The sequence below is a fragment of the Melospiza melodia genome, chromosome 1 (assembly GCF_035770615.1).
Source record: "Melospiza melodia melodia isolate bMelMel2 chromosome 1, bMelMel2.pri, whole genome shotgun sequence".
Classification (NCBI taxonomy): Eukaryota; Metazoa; Chordata; class Aves; order Passeriformes; family Passerellidae; genus Melospiza; species Melospiza melodia.
The window spans coordinates 21,751,785-21,766,111 of NC_086194.1; the positions used below are offsets into that span (position 1 = coordinate 21,751,785).

A 14,327-nucleotide genomic window follows, 5' to 3' on the forward strand; every position below is an offset into this window, starting at 1 on the left:
AACGAGGGGATTTCTGGCCGTTCAGATGGATGAAGTGCCTCATGTAGCATGCTTATTTAATTCTATTCAGAAAGCAAGAATTTTGTTTCAGAATACTGAAGCTAGACCGATTTAGGCACAATGTGGATAGATTATATCCACTTCCAAAATCCCAAGACAGATGTTTCTTATTTAATTAGAGGGAACACAAGTTTTAAACAATTCAAGCTGTTTATGTTTTCTGTTGTCTCTTTATAGGTTTTGAAAATAATTTAAACCTAGTGTTTGCAGAGACTTTAAAACTGCTTCCTTTATTTAGGCAGACCTTGACAGTTTGACCATTAAGCGAAAGTTATTATTCTTAAGGTTATATTTAATCTTAATATTTGTGATTTATTGAAATGTGAACGCGATACAATTCTTTTTCTTTGTTTGTTTGTTTTCTGAAAGAAGTCAGATTAGAAGAGCTCACTTAACTGTAGCAAATAAGCAGTGCTGTTCTTTACTCCTCCCATCTCCAGCCACCAACATACTGTTACTGTGTTAGTGTCTAGGAATATTGATGAGGATGACTTTCCCATCATGCTGAGCATTCCTCAAAACTGAGTAAGTGGTAGTTCATGTGTGTGTATCTGGCTACTGGGGCAGGTAAAACTATGTACAGCATCTGGTTATATATGTAAATGGAAAGGTATATAGACAGTATGCATATATTATTTTAATTGTGATATATTCTGAGTATACATATTTAAAATAAAAACAAGAAACAGAGGAAATATTAATGTATTTCCCATCTTATGGTTAGACAGTTCATGTAACAAAATTGGAATGTATTATCTATAAAAAATAATTTCAAGTTTGAATAGAAAACTTACAGAACAAATGAAATTCCATCACATTTCTGAAAGGGAGTTTTGAAAAATTTATGAAAATCTAGTGATGAAACCTAGAAGGACATCTGACTTTCCTGTGGGAAACTTGGGACAGCTCCATACTCTTCACAGTGATGTCCTTCTGCAGATACTAGGTTTTGAATAAAGACACAAACACACTGTGAGTAAGTATATCAGTAAGGCTTTGGACTGTATCACACACCTGTTCAGTTTGGAGTCTCCAAAGGGTGCTGCATTCAGTCTTCCTGAGCTGGTTGTGTCCTCTGGATAGAATTCTGACTTGCAGGCAGCTGAAGTTAAGCCAGAGAGCAGCTGTGGTGTGGGCAGAGATGCACTGTCCTTGTGGCAGGGATGGCAGCACAGGCAGGTTTAGCAGTGCTGTCCCTGGCTCTTGAATTCCAGTCCCAAGGCAGTAAAGGTGTCATTTTGCACGATTCAGCAATGTCCTCTACACAAGGACCCCGGGAAGAAGGTTTGCATGGCTTGTACCACGCCCTGTTCTTCACTGCCAGCAACAGAAAGTCCATCTCCAATAGGCTTTAGATGACTCCTGCTGATTTCCGGATGTATATTACACATCTCTTTTTTCTCTCCCAAACCCATTATTTACAGGATCAAGTTTTCCTTCTTTTCCACTATTGCCCCCAGCAGAGTAGTCCACATGAGCTCTGTCCTAGGTGAAGCTATTTCAAATAGTCTGTCCCACAAAGTTTCTTTTGAAGCCTTTAGCTATGTTATACCTACTGGGGCTTAGATAGTCCTTGGTAAATATGTGGGGTGTTTTCAGTTCATGGCTCCTGTACAGACATCTTGTACTCATTATGCCTTCTCCTACAACATCACTCAGAAATGTTGCTGTTGCCATTTTTAATATTTATTCTAAGAAACAGAGAGAAGTTAGTCTGGGTTGTCAAAGATCATACAAAAAGTTGATGATGACACTGGTAACTGACTAGGGAGCTTTTTCTTCTGTTTCCAGTGCCTTTACAAGATTATTCTTTCTTCCAAAACAGAAACACTCAAAAGCTGATAGAAGACTAGAAGTTCAGTTGTAGCAGCTTTAATATTGAAGATTAATGTTTCATGCCTTGTAGGAGATCTTTAAAAGTCTTGTAAAGCTTTGAGAATGTTTTCTGAAACAAAACAGGAGAACTATAGAGGCTGCTTCAGAGCTGAAAAATTTCATTTTGATGCATTTTTGTGCAATGCTTCAATTTTTCAATATTATCTTCTTGACTTTAACTAAATAATATCTCTTTCAGTTAGATTAGCTAAGCAAAGAACAGTAAAAAAACAAAACTACTGAATAATTTGGAGCATTCTTAATTAAGTTCAGAAGTATAAACTGAGTGGAACTGGAAGGAACTGGAAAGAAAGGCAGTGTTGAACCAACATGTGGATAAAGAATTTGATAAATCCCCATTTTTCAGCCTCAAAAATTCAATGGGGAGGACTTCTAAATTCTAAAAAAATTGTCAAAGTCAGACAGACTCACATATACTATATCCTAAATTCAATATGTGAAATTGCTTCAGGTCACAGAAACTATAAATTTCACTATGACATAAAAATTCATGAGATGAACAAATCCAAGAGGTTGAAAGACAGTGGCTGAAATTCCATATGAGCATGAGGACTCATATCTTCTTCTTGAGGACTGGATACACAAATGGAGCTCAGCTGTGTTGCATTCAATGCAAGTCATGTTTTGCCCTTGAGGAGGAAACATGCAGTGTGTGCACTTGGATCATGTTTGGACTTTTACTGCCACAAAAAAATATCTTAAGTGGACATCTAATTGGTAAGACTCAAGTAACTGCACAGATTATTTCTGTTTCCACAAAAATAGAACAGCTAATTTCAAGTGAGATTCCTTTGTCTGCAAATGCTTTCATGTTGTTTGTATTTACATTGTTACTATCTCAGTCGTGCTTAATGAAAACAGTGAGGACATTGACTAGCATTGTGTGATGGCTTTAAGTCAAGATTCTGGACATTTTCAGATATCATGGTGTGGAGTTACTTTGTACTGATTTATAGTTATCATGTATTTTACAGTTGAGGTGTTTAGTGAATGGCTTGTTGACTAAAAAGGAACAAAATCCCTGTCCACCAACATTTAAGGCTTGTTAAGAGGCAATGACAGGCTCATGAGTCAGGAAAGGGAAAGAAGAAAAAACGAATCTGTTGAATTTCTAAACTATTTGTTGCCTTAGACAGAGGGGGCATTTGTTCAAGAGGTGATATGAGGGAACCAAGTAACTGACAGACACCTTAGTTAAAAACTTAGTATTGCTTAGGTTAATTATTTGATGTTCAGTGTTTAAACAGGATGATTTTTGGTTCTGTGAAGGCTGTTTGGTTGAAGGGATTTGTTTATTTAGTTATGTGAGTAATATACTTTTATTTTTAAAATAACTGAAGTGTTATTTTAAAAAATGTCATTCTATATCCTGAGCCATAGAGCCCCAAAGGGAGAACATGAGTGCCAGACCTAAATCTGACATCCTGACACTGGTGGGAGATAACTGCAGTGTTTCCCAGTGGATCAGGGATATGACACTGCAAGGGATGCACCCAGTCACTGGCAAGGTGCAGTAACCTCCCTCTTACCACACAGACTGTGGCACTCTGTATTAAACTTTATTTTTTGCATCATGCAAGTTTTAAATGACAGAAGAAAAGTCTTTATGGTTTATGATGCCCCCTTACTCCTTCTTATTTTTCCTCAGAGGCAAAGATCAGCTGAGGGATTACATACTGTATTCCCAGTGAAAGATGCAAAAAACCTTTAAAAATGAATGACTACTGTTGAGTGCCGTGTTCAACATGTCAAACACAGACTGGGCTCCTTACTACTAGCAATGATACTCAAAACAAGAGTGCTGCTGAAACCATCTCCGTGGCACTTGCATGTGTTAGAATGGCCAGGATGGTCTGAGTGCTACGGGCAGCTGCATAACCTGTGTAAATGTGGAAATGTATGGGGGCTAAACTACCCTGCTGAGAAGATGGCTTAATTGGGGTTTATTGAGGTGCAGGAGTATCTGCAACCCATTCCAAAAAGCCACATCACCCAACTGAAATTGCTCTAGAGGAACTTGTCCCAGATGGTTACTAATTTCTCAGGTCACCTATCTCTGCTTTTCATGTGGCTAACCCAGAGATTTCCAAAGCAATGAGGTTATTTACTTGCAATAATTAATCCTATTGATGAAATAGCATTCCTGACAGGCAAGAGAGGGGAAAAGGAGGGAAGGAGGATGAAATTTTGTCATGTAGGATTTGAGCTGACCCATCCATAAGCAAATCATGTAACCAGACATTCCCATATGGGTTGGCCAGTGATATGGCCTGCAGCCAAGAAGGGGCTTTAGCAGGAACTCTCTGTGTTTCCTGCTGTTGATACAGAACTGACTCTGCAGTCCTGTGTTTGCACTTCTTTAAAGCTCCCTAGATCTGTGTGCCAGGGTCAAGGCTCTGGGAAGAAGCTCAAAGCACTCCCCCTGAAAGCACAATGCGTGCTTTAACCTGCTCCATTGCAGCAGGAGCTGAGATAAAGTATAATGGAAGGGCTTTTAGTATCCCCTTACCCCAGGAAATATAGACTGAAGGGCAGTGACTCTTCTCCCTTGTTTCCCTGCTTTGTGAAGTTGTCTGGTTGCATTGCAGTGTAAGGCTGTGAAACTCAATGAGAGGGCAGGGAAACAAGCATTGGCATCATATTAAAGGCTTGTGGTCTGTCTTTCCTCTTTTGCCTACACAAAGCTAACTTCTTTTCAGTTTCTTCTGTATGAAATGGGTTTACAATGACTATTTTTGCCTTAACACTGAGGTAGAATTACCAATTCCTTGTTACAACTGTGTGCTCTTCCATTCAGCTGCCAGGAGAGGTAGCAGGAGAGCAATATCAAGAAAAATTTCTCCTCTCTTGATTAACTAGGCAACTTCTGAATCATTCAAAGCATCTTGCAGCCAGAAGCAGACTTAAATATCCCCTAAAGTACACTATTGCATTTGAAATCTGGTAAAAAGCTAATAGTTCAGATTTTGGAAACTCATTATTGAGGTCACTTTTAATTATAATACTTATGGCTGCATCAAGTTCTTGTATTTTAAATTAGGTCCTGAAGGCAGAATTTCAGATACCCCTTCCCTTAAGTTTCTGGAACACACTGGGGTGTTTTCTTTGCTGTCAGTTAACTCTGCCAGTTTTACTATAATAGGTTGTACTTTTCTAAACTAGCTGGAAAAAATCTGAACAGCCTCTGAAGAGGAGCAGGGAAGGGGGATGTAAATGAGTTCTGACCCAGCACGCTCATGATAAAAAACATGAGCTAATCTGGCCAGCAGTTGAGCTGATTGTAACAGAACCCAGGTACTATATAAGGATAAGATGTATTGTGGGACTTGAGAGCTTTAGTTACATGAAAAAATCATTAGCTGTGGAGGTAGTAAGATTCTGGGGAAAATCTAGAATCCTGTTATAAAACAGAATTTGTATCTCAAGAGAAATTGCTGAGAGAGAACTTTGTTGTACTTTTAATTGTTGACACACTTAAGTCCACTCTGCCAGTAAGACCTTATCTGGAACGTCACGGTTCACTTGTAGCATTCTGATTTATAATAGACTCTCATAAGTTTCTTTTGTAAGTCTCAACCCTATCTAAAGAAAGGAAAAATACTCTTAGCTATGTTAGTTCAAGCACTGAGGTCCTAATTTGTTTTTGATCAGATTGTATTTAGGGAAAAAATCCTACTGGGTTTGCTGATTTCTTTTTGGTTTTTTTGATTCTTGGAATGTCCAAGTAAAGCTCTCTAGATATGATCTATTAAATTAAAATGACTCATAAGAATAGCAGCTAAGCTGCAGTAAAAACCAGATATAAAATAGATTGTTGCAGAACCAGATAAATCTAAATATAGAAGCAACTCTTCTCATCATAACACTGTTTTTCATACCCTCACTCTCCCTCAACTTTGGAGTCCCTTTTTTCCCCCCAGCATTAATTCAAAACAATGTTTGGTTTAGTGGCCTAGATCATACTGAGTATTTAGCTGTGATTTGAATTCAGTCTCTCTGGGGAAGGTCTAATATCAATGATGCTGTTAAAGTTACTGAGTTACCTTTGCTTTGTAACAGGTGGTATCATCTAATAGTATCATTACTACCATAAGAGTAGTGATATGGTGGTAGGATTGTCAAGATTCCCTTGTTTCCCTCACTTCTAGAAGACGGGAGCAAGTTTGCCAGGACCCTTCCTTCTCCCTCTTCCATTCTGTAAGCCAGAACACTAAAGATGCAGCAGAGCTGCTTTCAGAGTTCACTGAGGTTGCTCAGAGCCTTTTGTAGCAGCTTCTGAAACCACCCCAGAGGGAGAGAGCCACAGCCTCTCTGGGGAATCTCTTCTAGTGCTTCAGACTTATTCAGAAATTCCCCTGCTGCAACTTGTGTCCTGTTGCCCCTTTTCCTTTTGCTGCATACCTCACATGGGAGTTTGGCACTCTCTTCCCTCTGCCTATTGAACACTGGATGGAACACAAGTAGATCATCCTTTGCTTTGTCTTCTTTTGGCCAAACACATGCAAGCAGTGATATCTGAAAACTGTACATAACATTCCAAGTCTTATCTCCATGTCAGGGATATTCACTTTCCTTTACCTGTATAAATTTCTAGAGACATTTGTTTGTTGTATACATTTGTATTCACATTTTATACAAATATGGATAGATTTAGGTAATTGTTCACCTCTACTCTGTGTATATATAATCATGTACAAATATATTAAATCCATGTACTATATTTTAACTATATTTTTATATGATGGATGTATGGATGTGCATAGATACATACAGAGATATATCAAAACAGGTATTTGAAAGAGATTTTCCATCATGGATGTAGGCACATCTGAGGGCAGATTTTAGCTCAACCTGTTGCAGATGCCTGGTTAATGAACATCTGTGTTTTTCCAGGACATACAGACAAATAGACCCAGAGCATTTAGACATAATACTTTTCAAAATTCCAGAATGGTGAAAATTTATGTGAAAGAGCTGCAGGTGTATTACATAGTCAGGTATTTTGCTTTGACTAGAAGCATTGTTTTCCTGTGTTATGTTTGATTAAATATTTTCACAGAATCACAGAATCATTTAGGTTGGGAAACACCTCTGAGATCACGGAGTCCAAGCTTTGAATGATCACCACCTTGATTTGCTTTTGTTCATTTGAGTATTTTTAAATTATGAAAGATGCTGCATTTTTTATTTAAAGTTTTCAAGAGCTGAATGAATCACACTAAGTAATTACCAGTATTTGCCCATGCATCTCTTATGCAGGTATTAATTAGTATAAAAATATATATTGGTAAGGGAAATGTTTGATTCATGCCTATTAAGCTGTTTATGATGTGCTTAGTGACTGAGAGGAGACCAATTCCCATAGAAAACACCAAATTTACTCTAATGTGTGTAAATGTCTAACACCTGCTCTAGATTCAGGATTTAATTCCTACAAGTGAATCTGTGCTATTGCTCTTAACATGGGTTTGCTTTTTGCGGTCCAAACTCAAATTTTTCTATTTTTCCAATTACTGTTTTGGCAAAGTAAGGGAGTTTTTTATTTTTCCGTTTGGTAGCCCCTAGGTACCTCAGCTAAAAAACTGGGTGGAGGAATGCTGGTTTTCATAATCATGTTTCTGTATCTCCAGAGCTGCTTCTGAAGCTGGATTGCAGGGCAGTACCATGTATAGGAGTCACGGCTCCTGCAGTAGAGAATGAGGTGCTTTGGGTTTGCTGAAATGCAATTTAAGGATGTTCTCATACCTAAATTTATATTTATAAATCTCTCTGCTCTTTGCATACTCCTGGTTGTCTGGGCCTTAGTCTGCAGTGCAGTCTGAGGCAGTATTATTGTATGAGTGACTCCAGAGCTGCATCTCAAGCCAAATTTGTGATTCCTGAAACTGAGACTGTCTGGAGCAGCTCCTGGGCTGGCTCTGAGGCAATCCAGCTGTACTCAGGCACTCCTTGGACCTCTCTGTGGGCAGCCCAGGCGCTGTGTGCCCAGCCCAGCTGCTGCCTTGTACTCCTGCTCTAGTGTCACATATCATGATACAAGATAGCCTGGACTCCTTCCTGAAAGGGGCCAGGCACTCTCCTCCAGAAGAGAAGATGATATGGGAATGCGACCTGAATTCCCACCAAGTGTTTGCTCCTCACAGAAATACAGCTGTGGGTAAGGTACAGTATAGACTCGGCCTGTGGGCCTCAGATGCCCATAAATAGCACAAGGAGAGATATTTCCCTGTCATATAATGGTTTGTCAGGATACAGACATGCTACTTTTTGAAATGCTTAGATGATGCTTATATTTCTCAATCTGTATATTGAGAAATACACAGATTTGGGGGTTTTTTAAGGTGGATTGGGATTTATGTGGGTAAATGAATAGCATTTATCTGAGTCTAATCTAAGATGGTCATCCAGGGCTATTTACAATTGGTTTTTAAAAAAAAGGTACTTTAGGTACTTTTAGGCCATGATTCTTCTGACCTCAGAGTTTTGGTTTAGGAGGAAAAGAAGTGGCTTAGATCATGTCCTCACATGTAAGTGGGTGACTAGCTCAGGAATGGACAATTGCAGCGAGGCACAATAATGACAGTTTGGGTGTATTCAGACAAGTTAGTTGTGTTTGTTGCTTCATTTTGCTAAAGATACATGGAAAGCAGTAGAGGTTTTATAGCATTCTGAAATACTGATTAGTTGTTACATACAAAAGACTAAACTGTATTTTAAGGCACAACCTCAGAAACTGGGAATATGACTCCATAGCTCTAGCAAGGATGCTGAACAAAACTGATTAGAAAATTTCTATCAAAAGAGATTTATCTAGAGGGAAAAACCCCTATTTGTTAATTTATGTTTCTATGATATTTTCCAAATTATTTTATAATGAAAATCCCATGCCACATGATGAAGGATTCCTACTACACCACATGCTACTAAATGAGGTGGGATTGTGCATGTGTGTATGTACAGTTCTTGCAAATTTATTGGTAAATTCAGCTGTAGTTTGATAAATCCTGCAAATGGTTGTCCAAGTTTTAAAATTTAATTTCTTTTCAAATGTTAGTATACTTTGCCAATAGACAAATATATTGTTTTGATTGAAAATGTAAGCTCCTTTTAAGTTAGAATACAGGCTACGAGTATCCTCAGAGCCAGGCTTGCACTGGCAGCTGTAAGCTGGTCATGGCTGATTTTCAAGCTTCAAAAGTTCTGTTTGTATCAAGACCCCATCTGTGGACATTGATCATATTCAGATCTGCTGGAGCATTAAAAAAAGAAAAAAGAAATCTTTAAAGTCTGAAAGAGTCTGACTTCACTAGAAAAAATAATTGAAAGTAGTGTTGCCAACAACTAGGTAGGAGCTGGCAGCGCCTGCCATGCCCTGTGTCAAATACGCTGTCTCACATCCACATATGTTCAGGCCTAACTTCAACAAAATATATTTTTAAAATTAGTATTTTTAGAGTAATTTTAAATTATACTTCTTGAATTTTTAAGAGCTAAATATTCCTGAAATTTATCTCCCTAAGCATGAACTTCAACAGTAGCTGCTGTAATTGGTGCAGCATGGAAGCAAAAACTTGCATGAAGGAAGATGTTTACTTAGAGACTTTCAGACTTTAGAAGATTCATTCTCATTCAACTTTCCTTCATGTTTATTGGGAAGAAATACAGAGATGGAGTACCTTTGTTCTCCAAGTATGATACATTTTTCTTTCTAATTCAGTTTATAACATTTATGAGGTTACCATAAGCTGAAGTCAGTGGTGAGCTAACATTCTAGAAAACATTCAGGTATCTCCTGTATTCCTACTGGGCAAATACCAAGGAGTGTTGACTTTTTAAAATGTTAGTTGTATTTTTTCTCAGTTATTTAAAAAGTATGTAAATCCTTAGAATATGATCTGACACTAATTTTTTTTAACATTCCAAGGTATACAGTATGTGGTTTTATTTTCACTTAGACTTCAAGTGACCAAAAAGGATTGATTCTTCTGAAATCCCTCCTGACATGAACCAGAAACAAACATAAGGGAATGCAGATACAAGGGGGTAGGAGTAATGCCCTTCTTATGTATAAATTGAAAAGTTCATTAGGGATGACTGGTAAGGGAAGAGCACAGCTCATGAACATATGGGAAATCAGTTTACTTCAGAGAACTGAGGGTGAAGGGAAGGGATGTCTGCTTTTTATTAAAACCTGAAATGCATTATAATTGGCCTGAATCTTTGCCCAGATGGCTTCTCTTATGCTGACATCTGCAAGAGTGCATATAAAGCAACATTAGGAAGCTGTCTCTTGTGACAGTGTGTACACATGTAATTCTGTTAAAAACTAAGTCCTTTGCTATCTGTAGTGTTGGTCTTTGAATAAGCATGCTGAGAAATGTCATTTGTTTGACAAAATCTAATTACGGAACATGATTTTTACATGGAAAGTTTCTACTACATCTGAGAAAACTTATTAGGGCTTTTCACCTATTTTTGTAGATTCTTGTTCATTCTTCATCACAAATTCCAAGTAAAATTTTGTTTTTTTCCCTCAAGGGGAAACACAGCATTTCTTACTCTAGTCCTCTATATTCTTTTCTAAAGTTTAAGTGTTATTATTTTGAATTTTCATGTGTGAATTTAAGCTGGTTTTGGCTGACTTGTGAAAAGGTTAAGTGATACTAAAAAGTCAATTTCCTATTGAATGGGTTGGATGATGACAAGTGAATGCAATGTAATATATCTGTTAATCTCTTCACTTGTGTTAAAAATAAAATGTCAACATAGTGCTTCTTTCTTTGTCAGACAACAGGAAAATTAAAGTCAATGGCACCAGGGAACCTATTGAATTTAAGACAAATCAGTGGTTTGGGGCAACAGTCAAAGCTCATAAAGAGAAAGTTGTGGTAAGTCTTATGCATTTGATATTAACTTGGAAATAGTGTTGAATTTTCTCAAATGTATATGTTTAATGGCTTTCTATGTGTACATTAAGGAAATAACTTTCTGATTATGCATGAATTATAAAACAGAGGATGTATATAATTCAAAAAACAAAAGCAACTTATAAATCAGGTTGAACTGATCTAGTGAAGGTGACCCTGCTGCCATGTGAAAACAGCAGAATGTCATATTGTTGTGGAAGTGAATGATATTTTTTTAACAGATAAGAGACATATTTCAGAGATGCACAGGAATTGATACCTGTCTGCTATAAAATATTTGGTATTATGAAGATATATCTGGAATGTTAAACAGAATGTAGTGAAATTGCATGTATTTGAATGCCATGAAATGTTTTGAAAGCCAAGAACCTCTGCTAATGTTCAGTTAGGAAAACACTTATCTCTTTTGTCATATTTACATTGTTTTGAAGATCTGTCTCATAGTGATGGTGACACAGCTGCAAAAAAAGCTGATAAAAACAGCTCCAAATCGAGATGGCTATCAAATTGATGCAGTATCTCCTCTCCAGTTTCACTAAATGTTTTACCTGTATTGATAGGTGCTTAGCAGTGGGCAGGTATATTTATTGCCTAGTAAAGTGCTGGTGATGCTGCTTATACATAGACATTTTATATTTACAGTTGCATTAAGGTTTACATTAAAAACAGCACTGAAGTAATTGTGACAAGAATAATTGGTTTGGTCATTAGTTTTACTTGTTTTTGCAATTACCAAACAAAAATTTACCTTGGGATTTGATTAAAACTTCCAATTACTACTTAAAAAGTAATCATAAGGGAGTAAGTATTGAAAGGAAATGCTTTCCCTTATATTGAATGCCTTGTAGTTAACCTACAGAAGGATTTTGAAATGAAACCGGTAGTGAGTAAAACATCACCCTATTGTGTTACAGAGCTAAGTAAACATAAAAATTCTAAAAAATTCTAAAAAATAGATGAACATTTTTCATTTTCTGTATTCTACTAAACAATTCACAAATTGAAATAAAATAATTCTTTGCCACCATTTGTGAAATCTTAGTCAAGTGATAAGAAAAACTCATCTCCAACAGATGTGCTGTGTCTGTAGTGACCAAATTTCATTTATTTGGGGTAGCTCTTCTCAGAATCTGAAAGTGAGGTATAGTCAACACTTTCCAGGCAAAAAAAAAAATTGGACAGCAGAGCTGGAAATCTTTGTCTGTTAAGCTTTGTAGGCTAAGAGAAAATGTCATCAAACTGTCAGGAGCTTGTTTTTTAAGCTACATTTTTAATAGTAAACTGCATTAACTCAATTTATATTGTTCTTGTTTCAATCCATTTGGCTTGATGTCAGCTGTACCTAAAATCACCCCCACAGGACACAGACTCCTCTTTGCTGCACTCTGGTTGTGCTCTCTGTTTCAATATGCAAGGTTTCCTAGGCAGGGGTGTGTGAGGTGTCCCTGCTCCTTAGGCCATTGCTCCACAAGCTCTGGCTGGTGGTAAGCTCTGAGTGGTTCATGCAGCTAGTACTGATTGCTGAATGAAGGCTAATACAATATTGTAAACAGTAGCAATACCTTGCCAGAGGTAGACAGCTTTGTAATTGAAAGAGCAGGACAAGACAGGACATGAATGAAGGATTTATTTGCATCCTAGAGAGGCAAGGTTGCGGGTAGAGGTAGTGTCTTCATGCTCCCAGGCAATGAAAGGTTTCAGCGCACAGGAAACCGTGAGGAATTACTTGCAGTCCTGAGAGCTCATTGTTCTTATATTTCTAATTATCTGGATTACCTTCAAAAAAGATAACGCTTCTCTCTACACAAGTTGTATATTTTTTATCTTTGTCATGTTTGTAACACCATTGCTGTAACGTGGAAGATTAATATCTAGCCAAAGCTTCCTTAGCACAAAACTATTCACTCAGCCTGTTGAATGCCTTGTAACTGTATGCTGTCTATGAAGATTTGAACCAGGTTATAAGGGGCAGACACTCAGATGATTGTGATTAACCATATGACAACAACCTGACAAATCTCCTGCTGAGTGGAGTCAGTTCTGCTTCTACACCAATTATCTTAGAACATATCAGGACAGAACTGAGATTGCCTTCAGCCACATATATATGATATGCATCTTAAATTATGGGATCAGCTCCTGTGCAATGAGCAGTAATAGAGCAAAGGTATTATTTGTGAAGCAGACCTAGAGAGTATTTGTAACATGGCTTAAATGTGACTTGGAGTCCCTGAACGATTTCACCTGCCAAGGGCTATAAGTGAAACATCAGTGTGCTTTTCAATGAAAATTTATAATGAAATTATATGAAGCAGTTATCCTGCATTTTCTTCTGTCATCATTGCTATGTGAATGATCCAACACGAGAGAGAATCCTTGTACACAGACTATTAAAAATTACATTTGCCAAATGCAAGAAGTGTGAAAGTATGTGTGTCTTCTGATTTGTGTTTCTGTTTTTATAGGCTTGTGCTCCTCTGTATCATTGGAGAACCCTTAAAGACAGCCCTGAGAAGGACCCTGTTGGCACCTGCTATGTAGCAATCCAGAACTTCAGTGCCTATGCTGAATATTCACCTTGTCGCAACAGTAGGTATTAATATGAGCAGTCCTGGATGAAGGAATTGATTTTGCACTGAGTGTGTTGATTATTTTAGTCTTCACACCACTGAGTTTTGATTGAATGCAGATTATTGTATGATGTTATTGCATTGAATGAGGGTGTAAGTAAAAATTAACATAAACTATATGCCTATAATTGGATGCTTTATTGTATAATTCCTTGAAAGAGGAGAAACTAAGTAAATTAAGTGTGTGCAGTTATAGTAATGAGCTATAATTGGTTCAATTTTTGTGGCTTTAAAACATAGCAAACAGATCTAGATAAGAACCAGACAGCATATTAAACCAATTATTCATACTTATGCTGAGTATAAATGTCTCATCACAAGGTCATGATTTGAAGATCAGACCCTGCATGGAAACACACAAGCCTGTGTCATTGCTCATGCCAATATCATTCACAAGAGCTCATTTGTGAAGAGCTTTCAGCATGGAAGAAAGCCATGCACATTAACACTGCTGTTCCACACTCTTTTCTGTGCTGTTCTGAGCATGTGGTAGCTGTCTCTGGGCCTTGCTTCTTGGGGAATAGGGATAAACCACATCCATATTTTGAACCAGATTCAGCCACCTAGAAGTCTGCAGAAAAAACCACATTAGGTGATTATCAGTCATTCATCTTGTTCAGCATCCTATGCCTATTGTAGTAGGGCTTTAAGCAGAGTTTTGTTGTATCTTCCTTTTAAAGGCTAATCCTTGTCTCTGCATGGACAGGCACAGAAAGAAGCTGAATCTGTAAGAAAAGGTGTCCTTTAGATCTGATTTATGGATGGACTGATGTCTCACTGGGCCTTTGGGAAAGGCTTATGTTGTTTGAAGAGA

General features: G+C 37.5%; 1 protein-coding gene across 1 annotated transcript in view; it reads left to right on the top strand.

Moving 5' to 3' along the window:
• Window positions 1-14,327, top strand: part of ITGA8 (integrin subunit alpha 8) — a 115,728-nt gene that overhangs the window by 828 nt on the left and 100,573 nt on the right. The window contains exons 3-4 of the mRNA XM_063150608.1: window positions 10,744-10,844; window positions 13,349-13,472. Coding sequence (XP_063006678.1) covers window positions 10,744-10,844; window positions 13,349-13,472 — 225 coding nt within the window. The remainder of the gene's footprint in view (window positions 1-10,743; window positions 10,845-13,348; window positions 13,473-14,327) is intronic.